At 41.8% G+C, this 19,956-nt stretch overlaps 1 protein-coding gene across 1 annotated transcript; it reads left to right on the forward strand.

Moving 5' to 3' along the window:
• The first annotated feature begins 708 nt into the window (after positions 1 to 708).
• LOC114078761 (sulfotransferase 1C2) lies at positions 709 to 13,064 on the forward strand. Its single transcript, XM_071601302.1, has 7 exons — positions 709 to 859; positions 1,293 to 1,418; positions 5,667 to 5,764; positions 9,951 to 10,077; positions 10,576 to 10,670; positions 10,795 to 10,975; positions 12,952 to 13,064. The coding sequence occupies exons 1-7, from the start codon at positions 709 to 711 to the stop codon at positions 13,062 to 13,064; spliced, it is 891 nt and encodes a 296-aa protein (XP_071457403.1).
• The last annotated feature ends 6,892 nt before the right edge of the window (positions 13,065 to 19,956 follow it).

Below are 19,956 nucleotides of genomic sequence, written 5' to 3' on the forward strand. Positions count from 1 at the left end.
AATATAGAGAAATTGGACCCTGTGTACTGCAAGTAAGAACTTGAAATGATATAACCACTATGGAACAAGGTGCAATAGTTTTTTCCCAAAATTAAACATTATATGTTTAATTTTGGGAATTTCATTTCTATGTATTTACCCCAAAGTATGAACAGTGGGAACTCAAAGAGATATTTATATACCCAACTTCATAGCAGCATCAATCACAATAATCAAAAGGTAGAAACAATCCAAGCATCCCTGGATGAAGCAATAGATGAACAAATACAGCACATGAGCAAAGACTATCATTCAGCTTCGAAAAGGAAGAAAGTCCTGTAACATTCCACAATATGGGTTAATCATAAAGCTATTAAGCTAAGTTAAACAGACCACTCACAAAAAGGCAAATAGTGTATGATTTTAGTTAATTAACACATCTAGTGTTTGTGGAAACAGAATGTAGAATGGTGGTTTTCAGTGGCTGAAGAATGGGGAATGAGGAGTTAGTGATTAATGGGTACAGTGTTTCCATTTAAGAAAAAGAAAATGTTCTAAAGGTGGGTAGTAGTTATGGGGGCACAACAATGTGAAAGTAACTAATGCTACTGAATTATATAATTAAAAATGGCTAAAATGTTCAATTTCATGTTATGTGTATTTTAAAACCATTTTTTTTTTAAGAAAGCTCTTTTCTTTTCCCATAAGGACTCTCCATCACAAGATACTATGGCTCTCACCTCAGATTTGAAAAAACAATCACAACTGAAAGAGGTGGCAGGGATCCCCCTGCAGAGTACCACTGTAGACAACTGGAGCCAGATCCAGAACTTTGAGGCCAAGCCGGATGATCTTCTCATTTGTACTTACCCTAAAGCAGGTGATTGTGGGGCAGGGAAGCAGCAGAGACCTCACCCTGCTAAGTCAGAAAGGCTATTTCCACATCAGTCTGAATTCCCCAGGATGGAAGACGTGCTCCTTGCTGTTCTAGGAGGGGGCTTAGGCTTGGATGCCTGGCATCCTTGGATTCCCGGAAGGGGCTGCAGCATAGCAGTGCTGGAGGCCCCACCTACTGTGCTCAGCCATGCCCTGCTCTTGGGTGATTGTGAGCTTTTCCTTTGCTGCTCCACTCAGAATAGAGACCCAAAGTCTGTCCCACATGGACGTCCATCTCTCATGGCAAACAGGATCCTGGACCCAGAGGAGTTTGAAGCCAATAACAATCTCCATGTCCCTTCATCCTTTCCCTCAGGAAGCTTCAAGAAGATTATCTAATAGTTTCCTGCTTCTTGTCTTTCTCTTCTGACCCTCAGGGACAACATGGATTCAGGAAATTGTGGACATGATTGAACAGGATGCAGATGTGGAGAAGTGTCAGCGAGCCATCATCCAACACCGCCACCCTTTCATTGAGTGGGCTCGGCCTCCCCAGCCCTCAGGTGAGTCCCTCTGGTGAGCTCCAGAGAGTTCACAGATACACACACACACACACACACACACACACACACACACAGAGAGAGAGAGAGAGAGAGAGAGAGAGAGATGCTTCCCAAAGCTGAGCATTACAGAGATCCATGTAATAGAAACTTGGGAACACAAATAAATAGAGCCATGAGAATGAAGCAATGCAACTCTAGCATGGAAATCTGGAATTCTCAGAAAACTGTTGATGGTGGTCTAACAAACCTTTCCAAATGCTTTAAGAAATGAAGTTCCTGGTCTGATTGATATGCAGAAGAGCTTGTAACCTTGTCCAGGTGTATCTCCAAGCCAGGATACCCTTGAGGTCCTTCTGGATCTAAGTTCCTATGTAGGTGACACTGGCTTTGCAATCCAATGCCTGATGTTCTCCATCTCTTAATTATCTGTGGGGTGCTGACCCCCTATACAGGCTAACCTCTGTTTGCCTAACTGGGATTCATTCCATGTGCAATCAAGATCTTCCATTTTTCTTTGTCTCTGATTCTGACTCCACAGTAGGGTAAATCTAGACAACTGGGGTTCAAATTCTGGCTATGTCACTTATCCCATGACTTTTACCAAGTTATTTAACCTGTCTCTACAATTTACTCAGCCACAAAATAACCACAGAATTTAGCACCTACCTCAATTAGTTGTGAGGATTAACTGAGTTAATATATATAAAAAGCTTGAAACAGTGCCTGTCAGGGTGTATCATTGTAAAGTATTATTGCCAGCTACCTCTCCAGGATAAATCACTTGCCCCAGGGTGCCATCTGGTCCTTGGACCAACCAAGCCCAACTTTTGATCTTGTTTCTACATCCTGCCCCAGTCACCATTGTTTAATCTCTGACAATTGGGGAGATTAAAGAGAGAGAAAATCCTGAGCAAGATTTCAAATGAGGTTTCTTGCCAGTGGGGAGCACAATGTCCCATCACTAAGTCAGAAAAAAACAAGACAGAGCCTCCCTCAGGTCATCCCAGCAGCTGTAGAATTTTTAAGAAGCATGGTAACCAATCACCCAGTTTGGCATGTCATATGGAAGCCAAGATGGTTCTTTATGAATCAAGGTGCCCTGAGTCCAAGGAGGAAAAAACAGTCTCAGGTTTTCTTTTCTTCCCAGCCACTGACAGATGAATACTCAGTGGAGACTCATCCATGCAGTGGTTTTATTTCAGGATAGACAATCTTTGCCCATAGAGGTGAGGTGTGCCCCTGAGAGGAGGAGGGTAGCTGATGACATCGACTTATACATGTGAGTCAAGGGTCAAAACCTCTGGAGTGGATGGGCACCACTGGGCAATGAACGAGCTAGTCAGTCTCCTTCCTAAGGTCCCTTCCACCCTCTGACCAAATCCCAGGTACAAAGACATTTCACACCAAAAGCACAGAGTCTAACAGGAATACATTTGGAAAGACTGAGAAAATGTTCATGCATGTGGGTGTGCGAACAACATATAGGTGAAATCTAGGAGTAACCCACTCAGTTCAACACTCACTACAGGCCCTGGACTGCTCATAAGACATCTTGCATTCACTGGCCCTCAATAAGTTATGGTTCCATGGAAGAGAAAAATGCAGACAATATGTATGTCACAATCAGTGGGTGAGTCAGAGGTTAGCATGGAGTGCTATGGGCAGAATGAGGGGAGCATGGCCAAACTGCACTCCTGGAGGGGACCAGAATGATCAGCTGTTACTTTCCTTGTTGACTATTGCCTCTCTCTTCTGCCAGACCACAAGCTCCTTGAAGGCAAGAACTATTTAACTATTAGCTATTTAACTTTGTACTCCCTGGGACTATTTCCACAATGCAGGCTGAACTATTTCTCTCATAAAGACACATGATATATGGCTCAAATCCCAGGGCTAGGACCTCAGTGCAGATGATGAAGGCCAAAAATGACTGACTCCATGTGTCCCCTGCTCCCTGCCAGTGAGATGAAAATGGGTTCCATAGAGTTCCATGGGTTCTCAATAGAGATGAAAGCAAGAGAGAAGACACATGTCCTCTATACAGGGGGGCCTGGAGCAGTGGGACCCATGTGAACAGAAGGGCAGAGTTTGAGCAGGAGACCAGAGAAGAGCTAAGAAAAGGCAGGGCAAGTTTGAGAATCCTTACTGAGAAGTATGAATTTAATGGCCTCTAAAAGTGGCTTTCCAACTTTCTTTTTAGTACTAGAATGCTCTCTTATTTAAAGAAAACAATGTTGGAACCACATGATCCAGCAATGTCACTTTTAGACAGATATCCAAAAGAATTGAAAACAGGGACTCAAACAGAGTTTATAGCAGCACTAGTCACAATAGCCAAGAGAAGCAAGCACAAAGAAAATGTAGTATATACACGCAATGGAACACAATTCTGATGTATGCTGTAACATGAAGAACACCGAAGACGTGTTAAGTGAAATAAGCCAAATGAAAAAGGACACATACTGTGATCCCACTTATATGAATACTTAAAGTAGTCAAATACAAAGAGACAGAGAGCAGAATTGTGGTTGCCAGAGACTTGGAGAAGAATTGTGGAGTTAGTGTTAACGGGCACAGAGATTCAGTTTGGGAAAATAAAAAAGTTCAGGAAATGTATAATTATACAACAATGCAAACATACTTAAAGTCACTGAAATGTATACTTAGAATTGGTATAGATGGGGTTCGGAGTATAGCTTAGTGGTAGAACATGTGCTTAGCATGCCCGAGTCCTGGGTTCAGTCCAAGGCACACACACAAAAAGGTTAAGATGGTTGTTATGTGAAATTGTGATACCAATTTCTTAAAACTTAATTGGAGATCCCCATAAATAAAATTGAGATGATCAGAATGTTAGTGTTAATGCTAATGCTAAAGTGAAAGTTTGGGGAGAAAATGCAAAGAGCTGTGGAGATGAGAGATCATGCCAAGCTTCCAAAAAGAACTGTTCCTCAATTGGAGTGGCTCAAAAGTAGCCATGATTTGAAAGCACTAGGTCTGCATGCTTCAAGTTGTCCATAACACGGATGTCAGCTCCAGACCTGGCCCCCCCTGTTGCAGGGCTCAGTTCTCATTCTCTTTCCTGGGACCTAGCAGAGAGACTCCCTCCTCCTCAGGGCCAGTAGAACAGCCATTCCCATAACACTTAAAGATTGCCCAGGAGCCTGGTTGACAGCAATGGAGGGAAGGTGGCATCCAGAACAACACTCCCAGCACCACACTTTTAGAAGGCAAAATATAGTTTACAGGTGTGCCCAGAACAAAGGACAAGAGGCACAGGGAGGCATCTTCTCCACAGTTTCCTTCCCGATGAGGCCCATCCTTGAAAAACAGGCACTGAGAGAAGAGGGCCTAGCTCCTCAGTCAGCTGAGGGCACTTTGATTACAGGCTTGGAACAGGAGACCTGATCCCCTGCCAGCCCTCACACCATGCCAGCAAAATGGGAGTTTGTGTGGAAGCCACTTCTAAGTGTAACTCCCTGCTGCACATGTAAAGTAACATGTTATTTTATGTCATTTCTTATTTCTTTATTTTAGAAATACCCTCCCTCAGCAATCAGCATTCTTGACCCTTCATGGAGAGGGATCTTCACCCATCATATACAAGAGGTCCAAATTCAACTGTGTCACCTAAGCACATCAATTCACTCCAGATCTTTGGAGCGATTTTGATTTTCAGCACTGACTCCTTTGGCTCTCCACTGGCAATTTACCCGAGCCTCTGATTGCTACACTAGAGTTGAAACTCCTTAGAGAGAAGATGTTTGCTTTACTTGTTGTCTTTTCCCCAAAACCTCAGTTCAACACAATATTGCATACAGCAAGTACCCAATAATGGTATAAATGAAAGAGTAGAAATCAAGACTTACATGCCAGGAAATATCTATGGTTTTAGAGTTGGAAAAAGTGATGGGCATAGGCCAGTCACATGGGGTTGGCTCTAGCTGGCTGGAAGGTGAGAACCCTGCTCTCTCGTCCTGATGGGCTCCATTTCAACACGATACAGTCGTCCATCTCCTTGTCTTTGAAGTAATGAAGTAGCTTAACTTGAAGCTCCCTTATAGCCATCATGTTGTCATTCTTCAGAATGAAAGTAATATCAGTAATATGACTGTGAGATCCCAAAAGAAAGCCAAGAAACAAGCAGAGAGATAAGTGCATAATGAAACATTCCGGACAGAGCCTGAGACATAAGTCCCCACACAGTGCTTACACCATACAGATGTGTCCTCTTGAATTATTTTAAAGGTGTGGAAAAAGCCAATGCGATGCCTGCTCCACGGATACTAAGGACTCACCTTCCTACTCAGTTATTGCCACCATCTTTCTGGGAAAACAACTGCAAGGTAGGATCAGTTCAGCCACCTGGTGGCAGGAGGAGAGGAAGCCCACCCAGAGTGAGGCCTCCAGACCCCGGTTCAGAACTTCCTCCTCCATATCTTTACCTCTCCTCTACTTCTGAAGGGTTGACAGCTTCTCAACAGTAAGGGAAAATGCAGTGAACAGTTTCAACAAGGATATTCCCGTGAACAGTTTTAACACGACGTGAAGGCAGAAGCTGTACTGAATTTCTAGAGAGAATAAGACATGGGGAGGCATGAGGATCCACTGCTCTGAAGAGCAAGGCTTGCTGTGAAAGGAAGAGTGAGAACAGGGGGCCACAGGCTGGGCCATTGGGAGAGGGAAAGGGGAATAAAAAAAAAAGCCTTGCAGATTTTTCAAAAGGGAAAGTTGATGAACAGATGGAGCAATGAATGCTCTTGAGTAGGCACTTGGCCAGAGCCCTGAGCTCCTTGTTTTATTCATTCTGGTACTTTATTTATCAGCTACATCAGTGCCTGTTAAATTTCTGTCACAACATAGGGCAGTAAAACGTGCCTGCTGATCTACAAAAGATGAGAACTGTGTAACCAAAGGGAGTCAAGAGCACAAATTGAATATGGGGCACTGTTTTCTCAGCAGTGGAAATAGATGGGAATGACTAAGAAGGCAATTTCAGGATGACAGGGGTGCAGGTGGGGGGACTCACATCAAATGACATGGCTTCCTTTTGGAAAATCTGGGTAAGGAGTGAGAACTTCTGTTTCCAGGATGATGTTTTGTATACAAAAACATTTGTATACAACCAATGAATGCTGCAGGACATAGCAGAATTTCCTTTTTAAGTGTACAACTGAGATGGGTTTAAAAGTAAGGAAAGTCCCTAAGTTCTAAAAATGAAGAGGGAAATAAAACTCAGAGAAGTAAATTAGGCCTGGATCTGTCTGGGGAAATTTGATGACCTGGATAACCCAACAACTTAAATTTTGATGGCTTCCAAGGCACAAGGCCAAAGCCAAGGATATAAGGAAGCAGAAGAATAAGGAGAATAACTGGGATACTGAAAGGTTGAATCCTCAATGGTGGGTGGAGAAGATGAAGGAGAACCCAGGGAGCCTATCTTGAGCCTGCTCTTAGCTCCCCTGAGAATGTGTGCCCAGTGTCCTCCTCTCTCAAAACTTTGAGATTCAAATTGGCCTTCCTTATGCTGTTTAAGAAAATACAATAAGTCAAATCAGCATATAATAACTGTCAGTGTTCACAGGAGTCCTGGCAGGCACATACATGGTCTGGAAGAATACAGTTTCTGTCCAGGCCCCACAAGATACCCACCTGAGCTCACCACCCCACATTACAAAATACAGAATTAGCCAAGATACTGAGATTGAGATAGAGATGATAGATAGATAGACAGATAACAAGCAGCAGAGTTAGACCTCGAGAACGTTACTTAACAATTTATCACCCACAGAAATAAAAGAAGAGGTCTGGGAAGTAGTAGGGTGTTTTCCTAGCATACAAAGTTCTCGTTTCATTTACAGCACTGGAAAGAAAAAGAGAGAGAGAGAGACAAAGAGAGAAAGAAGAAAAAAGGGAAGGAGGAAGGAAGGAAGAATAGGTTGTACAAAGAAATGAAAGATTGAATCAAAATTAAAATACAGGTATAAGATATAATTAGAAACAGAACTATTAAAGAAATATATGTCAGTTATTGAAATTTAAAACCCAAGAGTAGGCTAATATGCAGTATAAATACAGATGAATATCAAGTTCATGAACTTGGAGAGGGGATGAAGTCTTGTGACTGGAGGTCAGAAATATGAGAAGAGAGTCACAAGCTGGCAAGGGACAGTGAAGTGAAAGACAACTGAGGTTTAAAAGCTTAAGAATTCAGGTGCTTTTTTAAAATATTTTAAGAAACGTGTTCATTGGTGGAGAAGACGGATATAGGACTTAGACAACAGTGGCAGAGTAACCAACTTTGAAAGCAGGGCTTCTCAATCTCAGCCCTTATAATTTCGTTTTGTTTTGTTTTTGCTTAAAAGACAAATGGGATTTGTTCAAAGGGATGTGGTAAGTAATACAGACATAGAAATGACCGTCATGAAGAGTGTTTTGTGCTCACAGTTCCCTAGAAACAGAAGGTACCGCATGCCACATAGAGCCATATAGAGAAGTACCAGGTCAGTCAGGATGCAGAGAGATGAGACAAAAATATGTACAAGAGCCATTATTGTAGTTTCTGCAGGATGGGGACAGGAGACGCAAGGAGGCAGGCTTCGAGTTGGGTGGTTTGAACGATTTCAGCAGACTCTGGGGCATAGGGCTGTGTCTAATTGTCTGGTACCTGCCCTGTGTTGAGTGGGCAGGTGGATAGTGGTTCAGAGTATGAGAACTTCATAAAGGAGGAGGTGGAACAGTGAGCTCTGGATTGGTTGGCTGTATATTTACTAGACCTTGGAATGAGCCACTCCTAGAAAGGATACTCCCTCTAAAAACAGAAAGGTTCCCAAATGTCCAAGTATCAGAATAGAGAATATAAAAGATAGTTTGATATGAATAAATATAGCACTACTGATATTTTGAGCCAGATAATTCTTTCATGTGGGTGGGAGCAGAAGGACTCTCCTATGTATTTTTTTTATTAATTTTTAAAATTTATATATAAAAGCAGAATACATTACAATTCATATTACACATATAGAGCACAATTTTTCATATCTCTGGTTGTATACAAAGTATATTCAAACCAATTTGTGTCTTCATACCTGCACTTTGGATAATGATGACCATCACATTCCACCATCATTTCTAACCCTGTGCCCCCTCCCTTCCCCTCCCACCCCTCTGCCGTATCTAGAGTTCGTCTATTCCTCCTATGCTCCCCCTCCGTACCCCACTATGAGTCAGCCTCCTTATATCAGAGAAAACATTCAGCATTTGTTTTGGGGGGATTTAACATTATCTCCTCCAACTCTATCCATTTACCTGCAAATGCGATGATTTTATTCTCTTTTATTGCTGAGAAAATTCCATGGTGTCTAAGTGCCACATTTTTTTTTCATCCATTCATCTACTGAAGGACATCTAGGTTGGTTCCACAATTTAGCTATTGTGAGTTGTGCTGCTATAAATATTGATGTGGCTGTGTCCCTGTAATATGCTGTTTTTAAATCCTTTGGGTATAGACTGAGGAGAGGAATAGTTAGGTCAAATGGCGGTTCCATTCCCAATTTTCCAAGGAATCTCCATATTGCTTTCCATATTGGCTGCACCAGTTTGCAGTCCCACCAGCAGTGTATGAGTGTACCATTTTCCCCACATCCTCACCAACACTTATTGTTGTTTGTCTTCATAATAGCTGCCATTCTGATTGGCATGACATGAAATCTTAGTTTTGTCTCCTGTGTATGGTAGAGTGATGTACAGCATTCCTGACCTTTACTCACTAGAAGCCAGCATCACTGTCCCAGTGTCACAACTAAAAATGTCTCTGGTGATTGATAAATGTCTTCTGGTGGAAAATATCATCCCTGATTATGAACCACTGTTTTACAGTGAAAATCAGCACAGCACTGAAATAACTGTTCATGGGTCCTGGGTGGATAGTTGAGAGGCCACTTTGGGGCTGATACAATCAATGTGAATTTACCTACCTCTCTCATTTTATAATAATGAGACAAAAGTTGGTTAAATGAAAAGTTAGGAAGAGGAAGATTTGAATTTGAGGTCAAAGTGACACATAAAAGGATGCTTTGTAGGGGCAGAGCTGAAGTGATTAGAGATAGAAATAATAAAGTTGGAGAGGCCAGAAGGAAGATAGTAACTCTTTTCTTGTTCCACAGTCCAGACCCTAACCATGAAGCTATCCTGTTTCACTAGGAAACCAAGATGAGTTTGTCAGAAGGCTCATCCACATGCATGTGGCATTTTTTAGTCACACGACAGGTCATACTTTCTAAAGGAGGATTTAGCTCCCTGCCACCCGTGGGGATCAGGTTAGCTAATTAAAGACTTAATAGGACCAGGTTGGAAACAGAGTATAATTGGCAAAGATACAAGGAGAGTGGTGAGAGGTTACAAAGCCACACAGCCAGCTCCAAAGTGCTAAACAGGTGTGTGTAGATATCCTCAGGAAGACTCAACCCAGGTGAACTTTGTGAAAATCCATTTCTATACCATTTTTCATCCATCTGTCTCCTTACCCTAAAGTTCCTTTATGTAGCTCGAAATGCCAAAGACTGTATGGTTTCCTACTACCATTTCCAAAGGATGAATCAAGTGCTACCTGACCCTGGAACCTGGGAAGAATATTTTGAAACCTTCATTGATGGAAAAGGTAAAAGAAAATGCTTCATGTACCTGTATTCCCATTCTAGTGAGACTGATTCAAGAGAATCAGACATAACATTTGATTCTCTAGAAGTTTATGTGCCTCTTTAGGTAAGTCCTGCCATGGATGGGGACCAGGTAGAGCAGCTTGGCTGCTTTTCCACTATAGACCCACAGCCCTCAGTAAATATCTTCCACCTGATTAGAAAGTCTTTATTCTGGGTCACAGGTTCTGTTAAAGCACCCTCATTCCAAAGGGATTGCTATCTCAGTGAGGGTACACATGTTTGTGCATCCTCAACAGGAAGACACTTTGGGTAACATGTTTGGACAAATAACCCCAAGCCCGTCCCAGTCCACATGACCATCAAAATCAAACAGATTAGGAATCTTAGGAGGTATCTGATGCAGAATTTGTCCCCTTTACACTTCAAATCAACAAAATCCTGACCCTCAGAAGGTTCTGTGCCATTTCTATGTAGACTGCTCTTTGCGTCTGTTACAGTGGGTTGGGGCTCCTGGTTTGACCATGTGAAAGGATGGTGGCAGAAGAAAGACAGATATCAGGTTCTCTTCCTCTTCTATGAGGACATAAAGAAGGTGAGTAAAGAACCACTTAGACCCAGGGCCAGAGAAACTTGAAGCTATTCAGGGATGTACTTCTGAGAAAGAATCATGGCTTTCTGAAACTCATCCATTCCATTCCTATGTCACCCTCACACAGGACCCAAAACATGAAATTCAGAAAGTGGCACAGTTCATGGGAAAGAACTTGGATGAAACCGTGCTAGATAAAATTGTCCAAGAGACATCATTTGAGAAAATGAAGGAAAATCCCATGACAAATCGTTCTACAGTTCCCAAAACTATCCTGGACCAGTCCATTTCCCCCTTCATGAGAAAAGGTTTGTGGGGCCTTGTCACAAATGCTTAGCCTGCCTGGTAACATTGACAAGAAGATACTGGGTTTCACTAATTCCAAAGCAATGTATTGACTATTCATGATACCTGGTTCTAAAAAAGCTAGGTACTTGAACCTGTTGTAGTAGACAAAGCTCTGTGACTAGCAAAGGAAATGCAACCTTGTCAATGAATAAAGGCAGGAGCAACTATTGATCAAGAATTCACAGAGACTCCTGGACCTACCTAATGATCTGGGACCTAAGCAGCAGGAGGTCACAACTCTTTGCTCTATGAATCCACCACTTAAAAGGCTCAGCTACTGTCTACATTATGCATATCTTCGGTCATGACCCATTTCCTCTCTCTCTGCCCATTGTAACTTTAACTTACATTATAGTTTCTGCTGTCTCAATATCTGCTCAGACCTCGGTCATGACCATGTCAAACCTGCCCTACATCATGATTTTCAACTGTAACTACTGCTGAGAACTGCCTCCTCTTGGTACTTTTTGCTTCTAATTCTTAAAAGAGGGATTCTAATTGGCCCAGCATATATTTTTCAAGGGAAAAAAACTTCATCACTTTTATGTAAGAAATAATCCATTAAAATTATAGAAAGTTAAATCAATTCAATATTATCTCTTTAAAGAAAATCTCCTCCAAATGCTACCACCCCAAAGTTCTCCTGCTCTCTGTTTTATAAGCATATACTTTTATTTTTCACAACAGTGGAACTATGGTTTGCACACTATTTTGTAATGTCTTTTCTTCTTCCTTTTATTTTTTGGTAGGCAACTGAAATTATTTCATTGCCCTTTCCAATCTAAAAGAGTACTCAATGCTTCTGAAACAAATCAAATGATTCCATTTCTTTTCAAATAGCTGATGGTGATTTTGCAAACAGCCCTTCTTTAGGCCCTTACATACCTACCTTTCTATACACACTCTTCCTTTTTTCTCATACAAACACAGAGATATGTATACCATATGTAGTTATCCTATACAAATTTGCCCACCAGAATATGAAACATCTCTTCAGGGCAAGGCATATAGATCCAAGCCCCTCACTGCTTTTAGAAGTCCTCTGTTATATCAAAGTGGCATAATAAACATTCATAATTCACCCATCTGTTTTTCTAGTGATAGGGAAGTTATCATTGCCTTCAGTTTCCATCTTTATGAATAATGTCACAATGAAAATTTTTGTGCATAGTTCTTATTTCCTGATACTTTTCTGTTACATAATTTTTCAGAAGAGACATTGGTAGAACAAAGAACATTTTCTAATATAAAATTATTTTAATCACTGCTTAGTGAAAAATAGTATCTCCTTCTAACTATTTTCAAATTCTTTTATGTTGATATATAATCTAAATACAAAAATGCTCAGATCTTAAGCATACAGTTTAACATACTTTGATATATATGTAGCCATACAACCAGCACCCCAATCAAGATATCATTTTCATAACTCCAAAAGGGACCCTCTCATATCCTGTTTTTATCAATATGTACCTGCAGAGACAACTGCTATTCTAATCTCTATCCTGTAGATTGATTTTACTTGTTCTTGGATGTCATACATATGGAATCACACAGTACACTTTTTTATGTCTGGGGCCTTTGGTCAACATAACATCTTGAGATTTCTTCATGTGGTGTATTTCCATAGTGCATTTGTTTTTATGTCTGTGTAGTGCCACTGTGTGACTCTACCATAGGTGGGCTGGGTCATTCTGGGTCACCAGCTCCTGTACCAGTCATGATTAGATTCAGAAGCCCATCCCACTGCACTGAGCCTCATAGGGCTGCTTCCCATAGCAGATAGCTGCAGATGGAATGGAGTTCATTGAGGGATAACTGGGTGAGTCAGGCTACTGACAGGCCAAGCGTAATGTGGGTGCCCCACTGATTAACTTGGGTCCACTCAGTCTGTCCATAAGAGAATGACAACTCCTATCTGGTTTCCATCTTCTAGGAACTGTGGGGGATTGGAAAAACCATTTCACCGTGGCCCAGAATGAAAAGTTTGATGAAATATATAGGGAGAAGATGAAAGGAATCACTATAAACTTCTGCATGGAACTCTGAGGAGGTAGTAAATAAAAAGGTGGAAGACAAGAACACAAACGCTGTCTTCAATCCTCAGCCACAGCCAGATGAATCTCTGAAAGCACATTGGAAGTGTTTATGATTGTGGTGCAAACCATCTCTGTAATTATGAACAATATGTCACAGCTTTGCAAAAAGGATCATGCCTAATGCCTATTTTCTCCTCTATTTTTTCCAAACTAAGAATAAGACATCTTAATAAACTAGGTAAAATATAAGACTTAAATACTACAAGGATTTTTATAATCCCCATTCTTTTGGGAAGTGTATCCATTTTCTAGGGTGCAATATAACAATATCTTGAGAACAAATACACAAATATTAGATAAAATATATACTAACAACATGAAATTCTGATGTCTGATCTGACCACTGGGGAACACTGGTCTGGGCTCAATCCGGAGGTTCTTCCTGGTCACAATGGGAAGAGAAATAATGGGAAGGGATACAACCCTGGTGCTGCCAGACCTGAAAAAATATATTCTGAGCACCCTGATTGTAAGCAGAGAATGAAAGGAAAGGCCAGAGAGTGAATGTCAGAAGTCTAAAACATGATTAAGAGGGACAAGGTGCTAGGCCATATAGGAAACAGCAGGAGGGTGGTGTTCAGGAGCCCAAGTTAGATCCTGGTGAAGGCAGAAAGTAGGGGAAGTGACTGATGTCAGCAATGTCAGCCCAGGTGTGGTGCTCAACATGGAGACAACTGAGCCTCAGCTTCACTGCCATACATTCTGGGGAATACTTCCTAACCAAGTTAGGTGTCCTTTGCACTCAATTCCCATATTTTCCCCTATTGCTTATCTGTACATCCCACTACATTGTAAATCCCTTGGGGTTTGGTTCCATATCTTAGTCACCATTTTACTCCCAGTGCCTAATGCATACAGCACTTGCCAATACAAACTTGTTGCATGAGCGAATGAAAGCATAGAATACAGGAAGGAAGGCACATTTCAAATTACTAACTCCAAACTTTGACCCTTGTCTTTTAGACCCGAATCAGAGGGTGCACTAAGCCAAATAAAATACTGATTTCTTTTCATCATTGCTCAAGTTTGGACCTGAACTTTCCCCCATCATTATTCTATGAAGGGGGATGTATTTCAAAAAGGTGTTGCCTGTGTCAAGTTCTATCTAACATTCCTTCCTTTTTTTTTTTTTTAATGTGTTAAAGACTTGGATTCCAGTGTGTCCCTATTGTGTGGTGATGAACCCCCAGAGGAAAAGCTTAGTGGGACTTCTCCAGGTCATTGGAAATATGCCCTCAAGGAGGATAGTGGGAACCCAGGCTCTTCTTCCTGTCTTACTTCTTAGCCATGAGATGAGCAATTTATCTCTACCATGCATTCTCACCATGCTGCCTCCATACCAGAAGCCTAAAAGTAATATGTTTAACCAATCATGGATTAAAACTTCAAAAGTTTGAATCAAAGTAAATGATTGTATCAGGTAATTGTTTCAGTAACGGAAAGCTGACTAACACAATCACCATGCACTCCCAATTCTAAATAATATCAATGGTAAAATATCCCTCTCTGGGAAAAAAAAAGAATCTTCCATTGGCCCAACTTTTAAACAATTGTTTATATTGATTTCATACAGTTAAAAACACATAGCTTTAAACATATGTAAGTTTCAAATTAACATGTTTGTTACGTTAAAAAATCATCTGTATCTTTACTGGATTATATTTTTTTTTGTTATTTGGTTCTATGTCTTATTCACCTCTGTATGCAAATTGATTCAGAGATTCACCTGGTAAAACCGTCCATAATAAACAGAAGCTATAAGAATTCATAACAAGAAAGAAAGCCTGCACTACAAAGCATACACAATGAAATATTTCATGAAGCAAAAATTAAAAATAAAAATAAAAACCAGCATAGAGATGCACTACACTAGAAGAAAAATCAAATGACAACCAAGTCTGAATTACACATCAGAAATAAATCAAAATGGCAGGAAATAGAAACCATCTCCCTGTAAGGATAAAAGCAAATGAAGGAAATAGAGAAGAGAGGCAGTTCAACACTGACACACATTTATTCAGTAAAAACCTGCAGATGGGGGCCCAGTGGAGACTGAGACCTATATTCCATTTGCAGCCTGGGGTAGATATAAGGGCAGGAGGGAGTGTGGAAATTTTTGTGGTTGGGCCATTGCTAGGAGGGTTGTCAGGGTCATCACCTGTATTCTTTGAGGTGATCACTGTTTCATGTTGAACTAGGTGTTTTCAGAATTCCAGTCTCAGAAATTTCCTTTTTCTGTGTGATGATAAATTATTGTTTGAGATTTTTTTGTGAAATGATAGAATATTGTCTGGGGTTTAATGTCAGGCTAAGTCAGAATAACAATGAGGTGACTCTTATTCTATGATGGGGGATGTATTTCAAAATGGTGTTGCCTATGTCAAGTTCTATCTAACATTCCTTCCTTTTTTTTTAATTTTATGAAAAAGAAGTGAAGGGAGGGGTGAAGGGAGAGGGGGCAGTGATGTCTCTTACAGTACTTCCTGCTGAGAGAGGGCATTAATTGAAGACTCCTGTAGGCATTGATATTGAGCAGTTCTCTTGTTACTCAGCAGAAGGATGTTCTGGATCACGTGATTAGTGGTGGCATTGATGGTTCTGTGTGACAAGGAGATGAAGAGCTGAAACAGGGAGGGCCCAATAGCAAGGTCAATCATTATACAGAGAATTGGGAAGACAAAAGGGGCTATCCAAGAGAACATAGCCAGGGGAGAAAGCCATCTCATAGTTCATGAGGAGGAGTACTGATCAACTTGGTGCCTGTTCTCTTAATTTTAATGTCGTTCCTCACCAGACTTGTTAGTGTAAAAGCAGCAGGTTTCTTGTAGGAAGAAACAGATACCTCCTTTGTCTGTGGTTAATAAATCTAGATATCCTCTGTTTTGGAGGACAGTTGGTGCCAAGGGAGAGCTCATTTCAGTCTGGGTAGGGTGTATACTGGGATTGGGATGGGTCCCTTCTCAGTGAAATATAGGAGGACTGGTGTGAGAAAGGCTGGGGTGCGAGTTTCTGTACAGTTAGTGGGTAAACAGATGTGTTTTTTTTTCACATAGGAAGAAGGTTCCCTGATGATAGTCAAGGCAACAGAAATGTAATAGGAGACTACTTGTTTTAGTTGGAGGCTATTGAGGTTCCATATCCACCCCTGGTAAAAGGCAAAGGTGGTGGCCATGTATGCAGCCCCAAGAGGCTGGAGATCAATATTGGTGTTCAAAAGATGGGACTTTTCAATTAAAATTCAGTGTTTGGAGGTTTAAGAATACTTGTCCAGGTAGAGGAAGGAGCATTCAGTGTTCTACATTGTAGGGCTTAGGTTTTATGTTTATTAGAGGCATACTGGTTAGTGGACCTCTACCTTGGCAGAATAAGAACTGGCTTTTGGTTATAGGTAAACTCCAAAGAGCACAGGGAATGAAAGCTCTTATCAGTTTGCTTGTGGGCCCCTTTTAGGTACTGTGTTCAGCAGTGGGATTGGGGAAAGGAAAGGTATGATTACATAAAGAAAGAGAAAGGAAGGCTGCTGGGATTTCCTCTTCTGTGCATGGGACACAGAGAAGAGTCTGAGAAATAGGGGGTTAAGTAAGGGTACCCATCTGACCTGTCCTGGGGATAGTAATGTGTGAGGCAAAGTATTTGGCAGTCATATATCAAAAAGGAATGTGTCGTATGGCTGATTCTCTGAATTCTGTTCTGTCTTCTCGGTGCATGTGGTCAGAGGAACTGGCTGGGCTACAGAGTTGGGGCTCATGGGGGTAAACAAATCCAGCAGGGGAAACTGGATGTGTTAGTGGAATTTACCAGAAGGTCAACAGAAGTTTTAATAAGTGCAGGCATGTAATGAGGTATTAAGGCCAGACAAAAAGGAGGCAGAAAGAGAAGAAGGAAAGCTGAGGATGTGAGAAGTCCCAATAAGCTCCTTTAAGCCATGGTTGATGCATGGATTTGAAAATTTAAGCTGGAGTATTCAGGGGCTCTGGGAATAGATACCAAGCAATGTCCCGGGTAGCGAGGATAATAAATTGGCAAAAGTTGGGTAATAAATAGACATAAGTTTATAAGGCATAATCTCGGTCCTTTAGGTCTCCGAGTATCTGGGGGAAGTGTATAGGAGTGGGGCTTGTGAAAAAAGCAAGAGTATTTTACACAACAAGGAGGGCTGCTGGGGATGTGCGTTGTTCAGGGGGGGATGAGTGAGCTGCTACCTTTTTAAGCTTGGAATTGGGTATCCAGTGTGGGAATGATTTCAGTTTGGCTGCTGCAGGTGGTCTCGGGACTGCCTGATATGAACCTGCCCATTTGGGGTTAAGGGGAGTAAGAGAGTCTGTTCTCTGCATCAGGTCTCCTGGCTGTAGTTTTAATGGAGTCTCTGAATAGTCAATAGGTTCAGGAAGGAATTGTTCTGCATGCTATCTGCTTAGGTGTTGCCTCAGGTGTAAGGCTGCCCAAGTATCAGGAATAGGAGGGGCCAAAGAAAGAGGAAAACCCTGGAGCACAAAGGGACAGCCATAGAGGAGCTTGAAAGGGCTTAGATGAGGGGTTTTCAGGAAGGATTCATAAATGAAGAAGAGCCAAGGGAGAAGCTTGGTCCAGGTAAGTTCAGTTTTAAGCATTCGTTTGCTCAGGTGCAGTTTTAGGAGGGCTTTTGAGCGATCTACCTTTCCTGGGGATTGTGGGCAGTATGGGATATAGAGACAGTTATTTACAATCCAAAATGTAAGGACCCAAGGCGAATTAGGTTTCCTGAAGAAAGGCTGAGAGAAGAGGAGGGGAACTGACCCCTTCCCCCAGAATTGGTTTCTTACCATAACATTTTATAATTTCATTTTATAACTAGGTCTAGTTTTGCTGCCATAAGTAGGTTAAAGGGGGCAAATATCCTGAATGTACTTTGGAATTGAAAGCCAAAAAAATAGATTCTGTTGGAGACTGAGGGAGAACAATTTTTTTGGTGATCTATTAGAAACCAGCCATTTTTAAGGGGAGTCCCAGGTTAGAAACACTTTATATTCTGAGGCAGAATAGATAGAGTAGGGAAGAGAAAACAGGAGTATGGAGGGGTGTGATGGGGACTTCTTTAGGCTTCATGTAAGAACAGAGGTGACCAGTGGGGGAAGGGTCTTGTCACAGCCTGCTTTGCTGCTGCATCAGCTAATGCATTGCCTTTGGCTATGGGGTTGGTTGGTGCTTGGTGTCCTTTGCAATGGATGACTGCTACAGCCATCCATTTTGCAGCCTTAAGTAGGTATGGGAGTCAAGAATGTGAAAGGTACACTTGGAGTTGGTATATATGTTTACTCGCTGTCTCTGAGCAAAACTGAGTTCATTGGTTAAAGCTATTAATTCAGCCTGTTGGCAGATAGTATGGGGAGGTAAGGCCCCTGACTGTATAATCTAATCTTTGGATATTGTGGCATATCCTGTAATAGGATGAAGATTTATGAAGGAACTTCCATCAGTAAACCATGAAGGGACATTGAGTAAAGGAATGTCTAAATTATGGGAAAAGGGAGAGAACATGGTATCTAGAAGTCAAGGCATGAGCAAGAGGGAAGGGGGTCTGAGTTATTATCTGAGAGGAGTGGTAGGAATGTGACTGGGTTATGGGTTTACAGTCTTGGAAAGATATCAGTGGATTGTCTACAAAGGAAGTTTGTACTTTTTGGAGTCTGAATTGGTGAGGGTGGGGTAGGACAGAGAGATGGCTGTTTAGTTCCTTTAGGTTGTGAGAGGAGAAGATAGTAATATGTTCATATAGAGTTAATTTGTTGTCCTCTGAGTCTAAAAGGGCTGCAGCTCCAAGCACCTTGGAAAAGGGGGCCATCCTTGAATCACTGCATCTAACTGTTTTGAGAGATAATCCACTGACTTGGGGGAATTTTCAAAGATCTGACAGGAACCCCAAGGCTACAATCTGGGCTATGGAGACACAGAGAAAAAAAAAAAATGGTTATTCTGAGTCTGGAAGTCCAAAGTGGGGGACTTCAAGAGGGCCTGCTTTAGCTTTTGGAAAGGAGTGTTAATGGGAAGAGAAGGGTCGAGTGGTTCAGAAAGGTCACTGTGAGAAGCAGATAGAAGGGCTTAGCAAGGAGGCCAAAGTTAGGGACCCAGATGGGGAAATAACCAGCTAGCTCTAGAAAAGAGAGAAAATCACATTTGGTAGTAGAGAACAGGAGGTCCTGAATGAGTTGTTTACAGGCAGTGGGTGCCACAGTCTGGCTGGGCACAAATAACCCGGAGGTCGAGCCACTTGTAGATTCAAGCAGGAACGAACTGATGCGAAGGCCACCCAGGCGACCCTCCAGGAACTCCAAGTGAGCTCAAGGGAACTCAACGAGAACTCCATGAGAACTCAAAAATAGCGGGCACCCAAGGCAGCAGGAACCGCCCCTTCTGGCAAAATGCCAGGCACCGTCTTGACCTGGCCGTGGCTCTCAACAAGTGGGAATGGTGCAAAACTGAGGAGTGAGTCCTAAATAGGTAACTTGGGTTTGAGTCCCTCTGGCCTTGTGAGGGGAGGTGTAGTAACAAAATTTATTTAGAAAATTTGAAAGGAGGGTAGTGTGTTAACAGAAAGATTGTGGGAGGGACTACAGAAAAGTAGATCATCTATATACTGCAGAAGGAGACTAGAAGAGAGTTTCAGATTAAGATTAATTAGGTCATGAGATTAGGCTTGGCTGCACAGGTGGGAACTGCCTCTAAAGCCCTGAGGAAGGTCATCCAGGTCAGCTGGGTAGAGAAGTCAGTATCAGGGTCCATCCACATAAAAGCACATAGATCCTGAGAAGAGTGATCTAATGGGAGAGTGAAACAGGCATCTTGAAGATCAAGGACTGAGAAGT

The sequence above is a fragment of the Marmota flaviventris genome, chromosome 14 (assembly GCF_047511675.1).
Source record: "Marmota flaviventris isolate mMarFla1 chromosome 14, mMarFla1.hap1, whole genome shotgun sequence".
Classification (NCBI taxonomy): domain Eukaryota; kingdom Metazoa; phylum Chordata; class Mammalia; order Rodentia; family Sciuridae; genus Marmota; species Marmota flaviventris.